The sequence below is a fragment of the Salvelinus namaycush genome, chromosome 29 (genome assembly GCF_016432855.1).
Source record: "Salvelinus namaycush isolate Seneca chromosome 29, SaNama_1.0, whole genome shotgun sequence".
Taxonomy (NCBI): Eukaryota; Metazoa; Chordata; class Actinopteri; order Salmoniformes; family Salmonidae; genus Salvelinus; species Salvelinus namaycush.
Genome location: NC_052335.1, coordinates 14,483,361 through 14,501,163, shown reverse-complemented (window position 1 = coordinate 14,501,163; position 17,803 = coordinate 14,483,361). Strand labels below are relative to the sequence as shown.

Below are 17,803 nucleotides of genomic sequence, written 5' to 3'. Positions count from 1 at the left end.
TCAGACCCACCTGTGACATACATACATATGTCTGTTTGTGTTTGCACATACTCTTTACTAACTGTCTCTTCCCATCCTTCCCCTACAGGAGAAGCGAACTAACCTGAAGAAGCCCAACTCGGAGCGGACGGGTCACGGCCTGAGGGTGAAGTTCAACCCCCTGGCGCTGCTACTGGATGCCTCACTGGAGGGCGAGTTTGACCTGGTGCAGAGGATTATCTATGAGGTCTGACTCTGTCGCTCGCACACACAATTTGTTTATTTTAGTAATTTAGCAGACGCTCTTATCCAGAGTGACTTACAGTAGTGAGTGTATACATTTTCATACTGGGCCCCTGTGGGGTCAAACACACAACCCTGACATTACGAGCGCCATGCTCTACCAACTGAGCCACATGGGACAAACACACAAACAAACACACAAAAATTCTCTCTCTATTTGCATCTATTTGGCCTGTGCTGACAGCATTGTAAACTAGTCTGTCTTTTAGTGTTTGCTTCATGTTTTTCAACTGTGTGTGTGTGGGCTAGTAAACCTGTCAGAATTGAATTGCGGTGTGTTTGTGGTTGATCTTGGCGTGTCACTCGACTTCTGAACTCTTAAAAATGCTCTTAGAAAATAAATGGAACTCAGTCCACTTCTGTGTAGGGATCAAATTGGGACTAGCTGACCCCTGTGTTCTTCCCCAGGTGAAGAACCCCAGCACAGCCAACGACGAGGGCATAACCCCGCTGCACAACGCAGTGTGCGCTGGACACCACCACATTGTCAAGTTCCTGCTCGACTTCGGAGTAAACGTCAACGCTGCCGACAGCGACGGCTGGTGAGCAGCCACACACCACCCGCACACAAGGGACCTTAAAGAGGTCACTTAAAGAGGTCACTCATGCGTCATGCAGTACTTAAACTTGACTGCTGACATGGACACTTTTTGAGGATTGTATTAACACAGTGAACTAATGAACATAATACTACAATAGTTTTTGAGTGAACTATCCCTTTAAGACAGAATTCCTTATTTGCGTCTGTTTAGCTTCAGTTACGCCACTTTATTCATGCCTCCAAAAACAAGGCTTCAGTTATGTTGAGATTTTGCTATTTGTGACATACTTGCTTTCATAGTGTTGTATTTACATAAACAATTCATCCACTCACCTGCACCAAGGAACCCCCTATTTATTACCAGAGCACAGCTCTTTTCAAACATTGTCACTGCAGAATAGATAATTGCATGAATGTCCTCAATGAGGCAATTCATTTTGCAGCATACACAATATACATACAGACAAAAGCTCCAAATCTGAAGAAGCCTCAGTCACGGTTGTGTTTTTTATTGCCTATGATTACCTTCCCTGGAGGCGATTGGTCTCCATGGAACTGTTGTAACCCCTCCATTTTGTGTGTGTGTGTGTCTCTCTCTACAGGACACCCCTGCACTGTGCAGCCTCCTGTAACAGCGTTCACCTGTGCAAGTTGCTGGTGGAGTCAGGGGCGGCCATCTTCGCCAGCACCATCAGCGACGTGGAGACGGCGGCAGACAAGTGTGAAGAGATGGAGGAGGGCTACATCCAGTGCTCTCAGTTTCTGTACGGTGAGAATCCTGGAGGTTCATTGCTGCAGGGAATTACATTGACCGGGTCTCCCCCTGCATCCAAAATGGTACCCTATTCCCTATCTAGTGCATTACTTTTGAGCAGGGCCCATAGGGCGACTAGACAACTAGAATATATTTGTTGTATATATATTCTTAAAGGTAGACTCAGCAATATGATGTAGATGCAGAAAGTAAACAGCATAGTGGGTCAATTTCCACAACAACTAAGAGTGTTGAAGAGGAGGTTCAACTTCTCTTCTGTTTTGGTGCCATGGCTACCATGCTCTCCAACAGCGTGAAACGAATTAGAATGTCGCTGGATTGGATAGCTTCCGTTTTACTGGCTCCTGACCAATTCTGCTATTTTGGGGTTTTTCACGTTGATCGTAACTTTTTTTGTAGCTGTTTCTGCTCTCGTTTCCTAAGACCGAAAAGAGCATTTAAACATCAGAACAGCAATCACTAACCTGAATTTGGGTGAAGATTTCTACTTCAATGAGTCGGTGGCGCAGGACATAATGCTTACCCCAAACCAGGCTCTAATTACCGAGACTCTGAGAAGAAAGAGACAGTGTAAGTGAGGCCGAAATGCGGGAACCCTGACGGAACTACACTGAGCAAAAATATAAACGCAGCATGTAAAGTGTTGGTCCCATGTTTCATGAGCTGAAATAAAAGATCCCAGAAATGTTCCATACACACAAAGCGCATTTCTCTCAAATTTTGAGCGCAAATTTGTTTACATCTCTGTTAGTGAGCTTTTCTCCTTTGCAAAGATAATCCATGGCATATAAAGAAGCTGATTAAAGAGCATGATCATTACACAGGTGCCTCTTGTGCTGGGGACAATAAAAGGGCACTCTAAAATGTGCAATTTTGTTACACAACACAATGCCACAGATGTCTCAAGTTGAGGGAGCATGCAATTGTCATGCTGACTGCAGGAATGTCCACCAGAACTGTTGCCAGAGAATTGAATGTAAATTTTTCTACCATAAACCACCTCCAACGTTTTTTTTCTCGAATTTAGCAGTATGTCCTACTGGCCTCACAATTGTAGACCACGTACATGTATGGTGTCTTGTGGGCTAGTAGATTGCAGATGTCAGTGTTGTGAACAGAGTGCCCCGTGGTGGCACTAGGGTTATGATATGGGCAGGCATAAGTTACGGACAATGAACACAATTGCATTTTATCGATGGCAATTTGAATGCACAGAGATGTCATGACGAGATCCTGAGGCCCATTTTCGTGGCATTCATCTGCCGCCATCACCTCATGTTTCAGCATAATATTGCACTGCCCCATGTCGCAAAGATCTGTACACAATTCCTGGAAGCTGAAGATGTCCCAGTTCTTCCATAGCTTGCATACTCACCAGAGATGTCACGCATTGAGCATGTTTGGGATGCTCTGGATCGACATGTACGACAGCGTGTTCCAGTTCCCGCCAATATCCAGCAACTTCGCACAGTCATAGAAAAGGTGTGGGACAACATTCCACAGGCCACAATCAACAGCCTGATCACATCTATGCTATAGATGCCCCTCCCTTTTTTTTTTCTTTTTTTTTTATCTGTGACCAACAGATGCGTATCTGTATTCCCAGTAATGCGAAATCAATAAATTAGAGCCTAATGAATTTATTTCAATGACTGATTTCCTTATATGAACTTTAACTCAGTAAAATATTTGAAGTTGTTGCATATTGCGTTTTTTTGTTCAGTATTACGTCGGCGAGTGAATTAACCACCTCTACCCTCCATTCTATTGGCGAACGTGTAATCACTAGAACAAACTGGACAAGATCCTTTCGAGACTATCCAATCAACAGCACCTGAAGAGCTGTAATATCCTATGTTTCTTGGAGTTGTGGCTGAACAAGGACGCGCCCCCAGGTGGTGAAGGTAGGAAACATCTCCACTTCATTGACCCACTACACTGGGGCCCCACAACGGTGCGTGCTCAGCCCCCTCCTGTACTCCATGTTCACCCACGACTGCGTGGCCATGCACGCCTCCAACTCAATCATCAAGTTTGCAGGCGACACAACAGTAGTGGGCTTGATTACCAACAACGATGAGACAGCCTACAGGAAGGAGGTGAGGGCACTCGGAGTGTGGTGTCAGGAAAACAACCGCTCACTCAACATCAGCAAAACAAAGGAGATGATCGTGGACTTCAGGGTACAGCAGAGGGAGCACCCCCCTATCCACATCGAAGGGACAGCAGTGGAGAACGTGCAAAATTTAAGTTCCTCGGCGTACACATCACAGACAAACTGAAATGGTCCACCCACACAGACAGTGTGGTGAAGAAGGCGCAAAACCCTGACAAATTTTTATGGATGCACAATCGAGAGCATCCTGTTGTGCTGTATGACAGCCTGGTACGGCAACTGCACCGTCCTCAACCGCAAGGCTCTCCAGAGGCGTTGTGCAGACCACACCACCATCACCAGGGGCAAACTACCTGCCCTCCATGACATCTATAGCACCCGATGTCACAGGAAGGCCAAAAAGATCATCAAGGACATCAACCACACGAGCCCCTGCCTGTTCACAACGCAACCATCCAGAAGACGAAGTCAGTACAGGTGCATTAAAGCTGGGACCGAGAGACTGAAAAACAGCTTCTATCTCAAGGCCATCAGACAGCTAAATAGCAATCACCAACTCAGAGAGGCTGCTGCCTAAATTGAGACCCAATCACTGGCCACTTTAATAAATGGCTCACTAGTCACTTTATACAATTCCACTCTAATAATGTTTACATATCTTACGTTACTCATATCACATGTATATTCTGTATTTTATACCATCTATTGCACCTTGCCTATGCTGGTTGGCCATCGCTCATCCATATACTTATGTACATATTCTCATTCACCCCTTTAGATTTGTGTGTATTAGGTAGTTGGGGAATTGTTAGATTACTTGTTAGATATTGCTGCGCTGTCAGAACTAGAAGCATTTCTCTACACTCGCATTAACATCTGCTAACCCTGTGTATGTGACAAATAAAATTAGATTTGATAATATACATTTAGATGGTTTTTCTATGCATCGGCAGGACAGAACAGCAGCTTCGGTTAAACTCACGGGGGAGGTGTGTGTCTTTGTTAACAGTTGGTGCGCAATCTCTAATATAATAAGTCTCAAGGTTCTGCTCGCCTGAGTTAGAATACTTCATCATAAGCTATAGACCGTACTATTTTCCAAGAGCTTTAATCTACGTTTTCCGTAGCGGTCTATTTACCACCACAAATCAATGCTGGCACGAAAACGACACTCAGCGAGCTGTATAGGGCCATAAGCAAACAAGAAAATGCTCATTCAGAGGCGCTGCTCCTAATGGCCGGTGATTTTAACTGAAATTCATCTCACCTAATTTCTACCAGCATGTTACCTGTGCAACTAGAGGCAAAAACACTCTTGATCACCTTGACTCCACACAACGAAACGCATACAAAGCTCTCTTTCGCCCACCATTTGGCAAATCTGACTATAACGCTATCCTCTTGATTTCCTGCTTACAAGCAAAGACCAGGGAGGTTTTCCTATTGGTAGATGTGTGAAAAAAATTGAAAGCAGACATTGAATATCCCTTTGAGCATGGTGAAGTTATTAATGACACTTTGGATACACCAAGTCACTGGCTGGTTATAATAAACCATGTTTCTGGTATTACATCAAACTAGCTTACAGAGCAGCTATAGCTAAGTAGGCAGCTAACTTTGTAGCCATGGATTGTGCAACTTCTGTTGTTTCGCTAAGTAGCTAGCTGGTTGATGTTTTCTTTTTGTAACCAGAGCAGATGAAAGCATCATTCACCTCCACAAATGTTGTTCACATTGATTACCATACTGAATGAAGCAGTTAAGGGACCTCGTGGGCACCCTTAACTTTTTCACTTAATTTAACTAAAAGTGAGAAAATATAATATCTCTTTCTCTCTTGCTTCTCCTTTTACGAAGAAATGAATTTGTTCAAAACTGTTCAACTATTGTCTTTCTCTAAGTAAACTACTCACCACATTTTATGCACTGCAGTGCTAGCTAGCTGTAGCTTATGCTTTCAGTACTAGATTCATTTTCTGATCCTTTGATTGGGTGGGCAACATGTCAGTTCATGCAGCAAGAGCTCTGATAGGTTGGAGGATGTCCTCTGCAAGTTGTCATAATTGCTGTGTAAGACTATGGAACTGGGTGAGAACCATGAGCCTCCTACGTTTTGTATTGAAGTCAATGTACTCAGAGGAGGATGGAATGTAGCTGTCCTCCAGAGTGCTGTTGAGGCTACTGTAGACCTTTTGCAAAATAGTGTGTTTTAATTCATTATTTCGTGATGTGATTATATTTAGTATAGTTTTATCTAAAAACATTTTTTTTAAATTAAATTCACTGAGGATGGGGATTCACTGAGGATTTTAGCATAGGGGAGCTATGCTAAAATTAAGGCAGTTAAACAATTTTAAAAACATTACAATATATTCAATACATTCATTCCTGTACTGTGTTATTTACACACTTTACACACATTTGTCTTAGTATGCCTCCATTATGATGAACTTTTTTCGTTTCCTTGACAGAAAAATGTATCTCCTGACTGTGCATTTTCAGCAGTTCTTACTATTGCCACTAGAGGGCGGTCAGCAGATTTTTAAGGGTCTTTACTCCCGAAGTTGACTTTTTGTGCTTGCCACTTCACTAACCGTTCTCAGCTGTTAGCCACCAATGCCTCTATTAAAAAATGTAAATAAAAGTTTCCTTGACAGACTAATTATTCTCCTCTTTGACTGTTCATTTTTGGCAGATTTGTCAGTGTCTCTCCCAAAGCTAATAGCTGTGGTCTAGCAGTTTCTTTCTGCCAATAAAAACAGATTGCAATTTTTTCAAGTCATTACGGAATTATTTAATGTAACAAATCAAACATTAAACCTTGTAAACAATTCAGGGTAATTCATGGTAACCTCGTGAACAATTAATTTAGACCTGCCGTTTATTTGAAACAGTTAATTAGATGACGTGTGCCGTTGCCTGGTTATTAAGGAACAGGCAGTGTTTAACTGAAGTTTTGCGGTAATGATAACTATAGTTACTTAATATAGTACCTGTGTGTGTTCTACCAGGTGTCCAGGAAAAGCTGGGCGTGATGAACAAGGGGGCGGTGTATGCGCTGTGGGAGTACGAGGCCCAGAGCCCAGATGAGCTGTGTTTCGGCGAGGGCGACGCCATTAACATCCTGCGGCGGCAAGACGACAGCGAGACCGAGTGGTGGTGGGGCCGCCTGGACCACAGGGAGGGTTATGTACCCCGCAACCTGCTGGGGGTGAGGCCTGTCAAACGCACACATTCTCACACACACCTGTTGGGATGAGGCCTGCTCACTGCTTACCCCTGGGCCCATGCATTGTTCCCAGTTTTCAATTACATTGTGAATGTGTTTGGCAGTACTGGCCCTCTCTGATGTATAACCACTCTGTCTCTCTACCGCTCTCTCTCTCCCTCTCTCTACATTTTCTCTTCCTTGCAGCTCTACCCCAGGATAAAACCTCGTCAGCGCTCCCTGGCTTAGCCCCTCTGCCTCTTCCTTGGGTGAAAAACTGGACTATAGGCAGGCGTGGCCGAAGACTGGCGGAGTGGGGCGGCCTGGTGCTCCCCTACTGCCACAGTTTCCCCCTCCCTGTAACCCTGGCTATGGGACACCGGACAGTGTTCAACACTGAGACACACACACACACACACACACACACAGACCCCAGAAAAGACAGGATCCCTCTGCTACCCCTTTTCGGTCGACCAAACCCCACTCTGCTCTCTCACTCTCTCCTTTCAGCTTTATTTAAATCTGTGTGTGTGTGAGAGAAAAGCTGGAGCACAAGGCTCAGTGGAGAATCAAGCACTAACCAGTAGTGTTTTTTTTTGGACACCGCTCAGTCATACAGCGGACAGGACATTCACCCCTAGTGCTTACCTCTGACGGTTGATGGTGTGTGTCTGTTTGGAGAGGGCAATGTGTGTTTTGTGGTTTCTGTGTGTGTGTGTGTGTGTGTGTGTGTGTGTGTGTGTGTGTGTGTGAATAGTTTAGAGGGCCTTGTGTATTTGGAAAGTGTGTGGGTTTAAGGACTAGAGAGAGGGGGCTTGTGTATGTGTACAATAGGTGTGTGTGTGACATGTGGATGGTGGATGTGTACCAGTTTTAATTTAGTCAATAACTATGACAAGATATTAGTCAACCTATTTTTCCTGACGGACACTAATGATGATAGCGAGATGCCATGAAAAAAAACAATAACTAACAATTTAGTTTTCTTTTTAGTTGACGAAAACGTGACTAGACGAGAATTCCACGTGTGACTAATGAACATTCAATTTGACATGAAGCTCCCTTTAGTCTGTTTTGTCCAATCATAAGCATGCATGCCTTTGCAGAATATTGAATGCAATCCTCTCATTGGCTAAATGAACGTCTTTCAGTTGCAGGGTCTGATTGAGCTGATCTGCCCGGCTCTCCCACAGCTCCCGGCAGTCACTTCAGTCACTTGTGTATCTTTTGAACTGATGCTCAGGACACTTCAATTGTAACTAACCTAAACTAGAAACAATGTAGGCTATTTTTGCTTTGATCAGATCAGAAACTATTTTCCCATGTGTGCTACTATTCATCTGTGTTGCTACTCTCACGGCCCACTAATACGAGTGCAGTTTTTTAAATTGAAAATATGAATGCCATTTGCTTAATATTAGGAGTACATTAATATTCCTGGCATTGTTGAAAAGCTCAGATTCTCCCCCTTCAAGGGAGTCAATGTTATTTATCCCCATCCCAAGTTTCTGATGGGAGAAAGAGCTGAATGCCTAAATTGTTTCATCTGTAGCCAAGGATTTATAGCCTGTATGGTAAATCATGGCTGGATTTGGTTACAATCTGCCATAATAGCAATTTGCCAGCTATTTGAGGGGATAGTAGGCCTAGGCCTAGTTGGACAAGGCTATCTTAATGTGCACATGATGACTGAAAGGTTATGTATGATGAGTTTAACAGGTCAAGAATGTGTGTGTGCTGTGAAGAGGGGTGACAGTTTGAGGTCTGTACAAGGGTGCGCCAGATATTCTGAATGTTATGTACAATCATAACGGGGATTTTGAATGTCCCTCTCGATATGGACAAAGAGTACCTATATCAATTCTGTAGGTCGCTTGCTAGGTAATTTCCGAATAAGCCGGAATTTAACTGTCCTAACTTACTTTTCCATCATAGCTTCTTTCCATCATAGCTTCTTAGGGATTTGACACTGCCCTTCCACATGACAAAACAAAAAGGCCTACTTAGGTTATTTTCCAAAAGTAAAAAAAATATTTCTCAACATGTTTCTGGATTTTAGTCCCAGGTAAAGCACTCTTTGTTAGTAAAGTGTATTGGATTATTGAAATTTCCCAAACAAGATAACATTTCTTAAAAAAAAAAAAATCTTCTCACGGAATGAAGCACTCATCCCCTAATTTTCTTGCGCCGTCAGGGCCATGCTATCATAACACCCTTTTGAACTATTCACAATTTGTCACATTAAATGCCCTGCTTTAGTTATAGAAGTTATCAGCAAAAACAAACTTTATTTTACAAAAACTTTTAAAGCTTCACTCAACTTGTCAGATCCTGCAAAGAGGTGTGTCCAACCATTGCCAATGTAGATTGAGATTTGAGATAAAGTGGTGTTTGTGATGAACAGGGATGCAGTGTCCTATGCGTTTGTGCAGTGAAGGAACCCTCCTTCGGGCAAAAGTGTGTGTTTTATGAGAGATGCGTCAGGCCTCACTCACCATAGAGCCATGATCTGGGGGGTCCTCACCACTTCACTTCAGGCGCGTGTGAAAGTGTTATAATTGAGCACTTGATCAAACCCACGCTCTTACAAATCCGATGGGTGTGGCCATTCAAGCAGAATGACATTTACATAACACTAAGGTATTCTTTTGTTGTATTACCCCTACTTTCCCTGCCTGACCTTGTTTCCAGTTCTGTGAGATGAGATTTGTACCTTGCCCAGCAAGGCAGGAAAAGAGCTTTACCCTAATAATCTCTGTAAATACTGAGATGAGTGTGTTTGACTGTCTGCTGTATGAAGACTCATTGACTCGTGGGGGTTCTGTAAGCATTAAGGATGCAGTACTTACACATCCTGTTCTGTGAATGTGCACAATAAAAACAATTCCCCGCATGACAAATGGTGTAGTCGGTTTCCTTTTTTTGTGGTCCCATGGTTTGCTTGCAATGATTGTATTTGTCTTACAGCAGTGGTCACTAACCCTGGTCCTTGAAAGCTTCAGTGTGCTCTCAAGCCCTTTTGTGTGGAAAAACGAATTCTGATTGGTTGAGCCTGGCTCCCCAGTGGGTGGAGCTGGCTCCCAAGTGGTGGGCATATGCCCACCCATGGCTGCACCCCTGCCCAGTCATGTGAAATTCATAGATTAGGGCCTAATGAATTTATTTCAATTGACTGATTTCCTCCTTTGAACTTTAACTCAGTAAAATGTTAGAAATTGTTCAATGTTGCATTTTATATTTTTGTTTAGTATAATTCTCATCCTGAGGCCTCATTTATTAAAACCAGGGATTGCCAGCAAGTGTCCCGTCGACCGGATATTTCTGCAAGCAATTTGATGTGGCCCGCCAAGAAGAAAATATTTTTCAATTAAAGTAAAAATATCTAATGCAGTGATGTCACAACAAACCAAATGACATTGGCGACCATTGGCAGTGGTTTATGCTTTAATGGTGCAGATAATGCTTGTTTTTGGCACATAACGTGTCCTCTGGTCAAGAAAATGACCTTGCGGGATAACGTAGGTGCATGAATATCGCCTTTACATCCATGTTTTCATCATCCACTATTCCAAACCAGTACTCATAGAGAACTAGAAAATCAGATGATCGCACATTCACTATTGTTTGCTAAGTCAAACTTAATGGTATAAGTTGTGTCCCTGGAAACTCTGCACCTACTGTACAACCAGGTTTCCAGACAACCTTTTTATGCGAGTAAATTACGTGTCAGACAGAAAATGTCATGACAAGCCTGATGGAAACACAGAAAATGTGTGAACTTTTCAAATGTCGACAAAATAGAATACGCTAGATAAGGTGGTATCTTTTTGTCTGTAAAAGGTATTATGCGAAAAATGACATACGCTTTTATGCGCAAAACAGTATATTGATAACCATATCGAAGTAAATTTAGACTTATGTAACCATGTTTGGTATGGTTACATAAGAAAGATGGTTACTTAAGGCAACATTTTAAGTAGGTTGGGCGTATAACGCGAACGTCTAGCAACCCAAAGGTTGTGAGCTCAATCTCATCAGACAACTTTTAGCATTTTGGCTAATTAGCACCTTTAACTACTTACTACTTTTTAGCTACATACTTTGCAACTACTTAGCATGTTAGCTAACCTTACCCCTAGCTCTTTAACCTTACTCCTAAACTTAACCCTAACCCCTGGCCTAGCTAACGTTAACCACCTAGCTAGAACTGGTAACATAAGTTTGGAAAATTCATTACATACTATACATTTTGGAAATTCGAAACATATACTAATTGTAATTTGTACCATACAGTTTTATATGAAATGGGTGATGGACATCCACAAATCAATACATACCATATGAAACGTAACATATGATACAACATGCCAGGTGATGAGCTCGTTGCTCCTTTCTAATAAATATTGAGGGTCTTATTCTGGTGACATGATCATCAATGCTTGGCTGCCGTTTGACCCAACATTTTTTTGCTCTTTTGTTCATAATCTCAACATGTAGGCTATACCCGCACAGTATCTGTGAGCTGCTCCACAAATACCAGAGTGGGCACACTCACTATATAATGCAACATTTGTGAGAAATCAGAGTTGAAAATGCGATGGAAATCCATTTAACCTGTATATTTTTTAAGGTCATGGGTATTGAACCACAAACTGTTTTATATGCTCCATGTCAAAACGCACAGCCTTTTTGTTGTGTAATTTACTCTTTTTCTCCCCAATTTCCATCTTGTCTCATCGCTGCAACTCCCCAATGGGCTCTGGAGGCCAAGGTCAAGTCATGTATCTTCCGAAACATAACCCACCAAACCTTGCTTCTTAACACCCGCCCGCTTAACCCGGAAGCCAGCCGCACCAATGTGTTGGAGGAAACACTGTTCAACGGAGGTAAACCTTTAGGCACCCGGCCTGCCACAAGGAGTTGCTAGAGCGCGATAAGCCAAATAAATCCCCCCCGGCCAAACCCTCTCCTAACCCAGATGACGCTGGGCCATTTGTGCGCCGCCCTATGGGACTTCCGACCACAGCCGGTTGTGATACAGCCCGGGATCGAACACGGATCTGTAGTGACACCTCTAGAGCTGCGATGCAGTGCCTTACACTGCTGCTCCACTCGGGAGGCCAACACACACAGGCTTTTATCTGCAAGTCAATTAGATGGAAAAATCTCTGTTGGGAAAATACACGTATTCTTTTTATGCAAAATTTTGAATATATTCGCGTGATAATCTGTCGCCATTTGGATGGAAACCTATTTTATGAGGCTTTGTGATGGAAACTGTGGGTTCCTGGCAGAGTTTTTGTGTTCGCATATCTTTCACTGAGTTCTTTGCATTTCCATGTCCTGCTCTGAAAAACTGATTTCCTCTGTGCAAAATGTATACATAATCAAATTATCAATCTGTCAGTTTAAGCTAGAGATGATTTTTTGCAAGGGCTGCAACTCAATACACTGCATCCGCCTATGTCGCCCTTCCCATCTGCGGTGGAAAGTGGCAGAGCTACAGCACTGTTTTCCAGAAAATATAAAAACATAATGTAAAGTATTAGTCCCATGTTTCATGAGCTGAAATAAAATATCCCAGACATTTTCCATATGCACAAAAAGCTTATTTCCCTCAAATTGTGCACAGATTTGTTAACGTCCCTGTTGGTGAACATTTCTCCTTCGCCAAGATAATCCATCCACCTGACAAGTGTGGCATATCAAGAAGGTGATTAAACAGCATGATCATTACACAGGTGCACCTTGTGCTGGGGACAATAACAGGCCACTCTAAAATGTGAAGTTTTGTCACACAACACAATGTCACAGATGTCTCAAGTTGAGGGAGCGTGCAATTGACATGCTGAATGCAGGAATGTCCACCAAAGCTGTTGCCAGATCATTTAATGTTAATTTCTCCACCATAAGCCGCCTCCAATATCATTTTAGAGAATTTGACAGTACGTCCAAATGGCCTCACAACCGCAGACCACGTGTATGGCGTTGTGTGGGTGAGCGGTTTGCTTATGTCAACATTGTGAACAGAGTGCCCCATGGTGGTGGTAGGGTTATGGTATGGGCAGGCATACGGTACGGACAACAAACACAATAGCAATTTATTGATGGCAATTTGAATGCACAGAGAGACCGTGACGAGATCCATTGTCGTGCCATTCATCTGCCTCCATCACCCCATGTTTCAACATAATAATGCACTGCCCCATGTCGCAAGGATCTGTACACAATTCCTGGGAGCTAAAGATGTCCCAGTTCTTCCATGGCCTGCATAGTCACCAGACATGTCACCCATTGAGCACGGCCGGAGAGGTTCACAAAAAAACAAGTTTGATGAAAACTCTGACAAGGGCGTTCCCTTTCAGTCCTTATATACTGCTACACAAACAAGTCATAAAAGCATGGTTTACATTATTCATTATTAACGTTAGTTCATGTATGTGACTGAATTGATACCTTACGCGGTTTCTTCTCTCAAAGCTGGGACCTTGAAACTGAGATACTCCTTTTGGTTCACAGAGCAATGTTCTGGGCGTACTGCCAATTGGTCTGAGGAGAAGGCCACAGTCACCTGCACAAACCAAGATAGAGAGGAGATGCTGTGTACAATTCAAGGCTTTCTCTTCAGACAATGAAATGTTCCCTCAAACTCTAAAGGCTTTCTGTGCATGCAAGAAGTTTTTGGCCGTGCCAATAACTTGTTACCTTTTAGAACCCATTCCCTTGTCACTTCGCAAAGATTTTCCAAACCCATAATCGGTTCTACCCCAGCTACCATAAAGAGTAACTGGACCTATTGTAAACAGCATTGGTAGTAATTGCATAGCTTTAGATTATGTCCCGGTTACTCCACTGGACATAATTTTTCATTGTAAATTTCGCCAATTTGATGACCGCACAGAGGCCAAATATCCCTATGCATTCTCCCAACTCTATCCACTTTCAGGAGTGTTTGATGTTGCTCACTAGTCAGTAAAGAAAATGTCTGCACAGCCACGCTTACCCCGGAATGAGCGGGCACAGAGGGCTCAGGCAACACTGAACAGTCTCTCACCCAATGGCCAAAAGCGCCACATTGACGACAACATTCAGTGTCTTTTTGCTGCTGCAAATTTTTGCTGTTAGATTTACCTCTCTGCTTGCTTTTATTTTCCTTACTCCTGAAACTATTACCGGTGCTTGAGGTATGGATAACCGCGACAACACGCACCGCATGGTGAGCGGAATTAGATTCCACTCTCAATGCGACTTGAACTACCTCTGTGTCACACCCTGATCAGTTTCACCTGTCCTTGTTATTGTCTCCACCCCCTCCAGGTGTCGCTTGTTATCCCTGGTGTATATATCCCTGTATTTCCTGTCTCTCTGTGCCGGTTCGTCTTGTATGTTCCAAGTCAACCAGCGTATTTTTCCCGTGCGCCTGCCTTTTCTATTCTCTTTTACTAGTCCTCCTGGTTTTGACCCTTGCCTGTTTTCTGGACTCTGTACCCGCCTGCCTGACCATTCTGCCTGCCCTGACCTCGAGCCTGCCTGCCACACTGTACTGCCTGGACTCTGAACTGGTTTTGACCTTTTGCCTGTCCACGACCATTCTCTTGCCTACCCCTGTTGGATGTAATAAATATCAAAGACTCAAACCATCTGCCTCCCATGCCTGCATCTGGGTCTCGCCTTGTGCCCTTATACTCTTTCCCTGTGGAGTGTTGGTCCACCACCCCTGCAATAGCCATTTTGACGGTGGGTTTCAACCCTGCCCTCAAAGCGGAGGTAATAATTTCCCTATCTTCATTAAAATGATCTGCTAGTGCCAGATTAGTGCACAATACATCTTCCATCCTATCACGTACTCACCTACCCAGTCCCTTTGATGCTGAGTACATCAACTAATTTTGGTTCTATAGGTTTTGTTTTTCTGTTGATAGAAGGCTGACATCAAAACGCTGGTGTATTGAGCTTTTGATTTTTCTTTTGTGTCAACTCACACTAGCATCTGTGGTGGAATTATTGTAATCAAAAGAAGAGACTTAAATTTCTTCAAAACAATCAAACTTTATTATTTAATAACTGCAGTAATGGAGCTGGTCGGTAATCAGGTGGTCACTGAGAACCCAATGAGCAGATTTGAGCCACATCATTTTATAGCATCCATCCTCCTGGATGTTCATGACAAACAACAGATGTATGGAATGAGTCACAAGGTTAAGATTTGTATGAAAGATGCTTATAATTCACAGCAGACAGTATCTCATTGCGTAGAGACCAGGGTCTGGCCCTGGAGTAATCTCTCCCTCGTACCATTTAAAACAAACATTAACATTAACTCATGCTCTGGAATGAGGTATCCCCAAAGACATCGTAAATCTCCTGTCAGTGTTATCTCCCAGAGGCACACTTTCAGTTCACACAGACACAATAGAGTTATAATAACCCTCTATTCTGTTGCATAAAACAACCATTTAATGCAATAAAAGTATCATAACATAATCTTGCAATTTTGCTCTCACACATCTCCGAATTCTTTATTAGATTGGAATTTTCCGTCAGCAGGGAAGTGCTGACCAATCTTATCCAGTTTGCAAAATTTTTCCTATATTCGAGCCAAATTGGTTGAATGCTCGTGCACCTCTTTTAGCTCCTCTATGGCTTTGTTAAACTTTTCTTCCTCTAGCCCTCCTTTAAAGAGTGGATCAGTCGCCATTTCAATAGTTATTATTCCGACGCTGTCCATGGTCTTTAGATTTCCTCACCTACGGCTCTAATACATGCCAATTTTAACTATTTTTTAGGTAGTGATACCCACTTCCCAGAGAATAGTTACAACATAGGTACTTAATAATTTGGTCAGGGGACCTGACACCTTGTATTAGAAACAATACTGAAGCGTCTGCCAATTTACTACTGGAGAATACTCGTGACATAATGTCTTATACCAGTGTTATGCCTCAAATACCACTGTTGTTGACAACACACGTTACCAAAATTATTCATAATTGTCTTCCTATTTCCACATAATCTGTCACGTTCCCCGCCCCAATAGGAAATAAACCAACGTCTCTCCTTATTGCTACTGCTAATACACACATCACTTCCAAACAATGTTCTTGTAAGAACCAATGCTGGAGATGAGATGCAGGTACGGGGAGTCAACATTTAATATAGCACAGACATTAAACAGGACAGGAACAGCTTCAGCACCGGGTAACATAACGACATACGAACATTAATCCTGAAGCAGGGAACAAAGTTTGGGAACGGACAGATATAGGGGAGGTAATGACACAGGTGATTGAGTCCAGGTGAGTCCAATAATTGCTGATGAGCGTGACGGGGGATGGCAGTTGTGCGTAATGATGGTGGCAGGAGTGCGTAATGCTGGGAAGCCTGGCACCTTTGAGCGCCAGGGAGGGGGAGCAGGAGCAGGCTTGACAGTTCTAATATCCTTTCGCTTTTCCAACCATGGATGAGGCTCTCCTCCAGAACTTATAGGCAACCTTCTATCGCCATCCATATTCCCACTCACTGACAAGGTTTAATCTGAAAGCACAGATATTCTCGGATATCTCCTATTCTCCACCGTATGCATTTCATTCCTCTGTCCTTCTCCATGGACTACTTCTCTACAACCTACCATACTAGAACACAAGCATTACAATTTATCCATTAACACACACACTCTATGACCTCATGGCCACCACAGCGGGATTTCACCCCCCCCCCCACCAACCCCACTCGGGATGTGCCCCCTAGGACTTAATCCCCACAGGTACCAGTCTGCTCAGGCTTACTTTCCAGGACTTACCCTATTCTTTATGACTCTAGCAGGAACCATCATGATTTTCCCCCTTGTACTTACCCTCCGAAGGGACCACCCTGCTCAGGCTTACTTTCCAGGACTTACCCTATACCATAAATCTACGACTGGTCATAATACAATGGGAGTACTCAATAAGCTCAGGCTAGGTCCGTATCCTACAATTTGTATTCAGCCTACGACTCTCTCTATCTTGTTTTTGGTGCCAGCTCCTGTTTCACTGATTCGGACTCTCCAGTTCGACTGTAAATTGTGGTGAATCCTGCCGACAATGCAACTGTTAGGTTCTGAACACACAGAGTAAAAACTCATCTCACTTCATCTGTTTACTTGACCTCAGGCTGAATTCCTCGCTCCTCCCTAATTCCACGGCTGTCCAAGCTTATCAGTGACTGAAACCAGATTGTTTTCCTATGCCTCTCTCCTTAGAAGGCTAGATATCCAACAATAACATGTTTGACAGAATGTAAACTTTCTGCATTTCCATGAACCACATTCCTACCCACCCTTCATTGACCTCAACCTATACCTAACTTATACATGTAAAGTAATCAATAAGACATGGTAACATGAATATGTATATTTTCAGCTAGAATCCAACAGGGGAAAGCCCCTAGGAGTAGAACCTGCAGTGTTGAATGTGCAAGACCAGTAAGCACCAAAGCTGTTTTTCGAGATTCACAGTCACTTCCTCCAAGAACCTTGCCCAGACTTGGTATCTTCTCAGTTATCAATTACGCAGTTCTACAAAACTTAAAACATATTTCTCTACATTGTTATGTTCCAGGTTGCAAAGTCTACCTTACACAATGTCTGTTTAAGTCATGGGTTCAAATCCCACCCCTGTCAAGACTTTTCAATGTGTCTTCATGGAGGAGATCCACCCTACCTTTTTGCTTTTTTTAGGCTCCAATCGAAATAACTACCTTGCAATTAGACCAAGACACAGCAAACTTTCAAGGACATTGGTTCTACCTAATCCATTTTATTGCAGTGTCAATCCAAAAGTATTTGGATATCTAATCAACATGGTGAAACTTTGTTGGGCACTGTGGCAAGTGTCTGTAATT

At 43.0% G+C, this 17,803-nt stretch overlaps 1 protein-coding gene across 3 annotated transcripts in view; it reads left to right on the top strand.

Moving 5' to 3' along the window:
- The window catches only part of ppp1r13bb (protein phosphatase 1, regulatory subunit 13Bb), an 89,820-nt gene extending 80,004 nt beyond the window's left edge, over positions 1-9,816 (top strand). For 2 of the 3 annotated variants that reach the window (XM_038968183.1, XM_038968182.1), the window contains exons 14-18: positions 89-226; positions 691-824; positions 1,426-1,592; positions 6,726-6,925; positions 7,130-9,816. In XM_038968183.1, the coding sequence (XP_038824111.1) occupies positions 89-226; positions 691-824; positions 1,426-1,592; positions 6,726-6,925; positions 7,130-7,171 (681 nt within the window). In that variant the 3' untranslated portion in view covers positions 7,172-9,816. Of the gene's footprint in view, positions 1-88; positions 227-690; positions 825-1,425; positions 1,661-6,725; positions 6,926-7,129 lie in introns of those variants that run through there. The other variant, XM_038968184.1, reaches the window with a different exon arrangement.
- Positions 9,817-17,803: the final 7,987 nt, after the last annotated feature.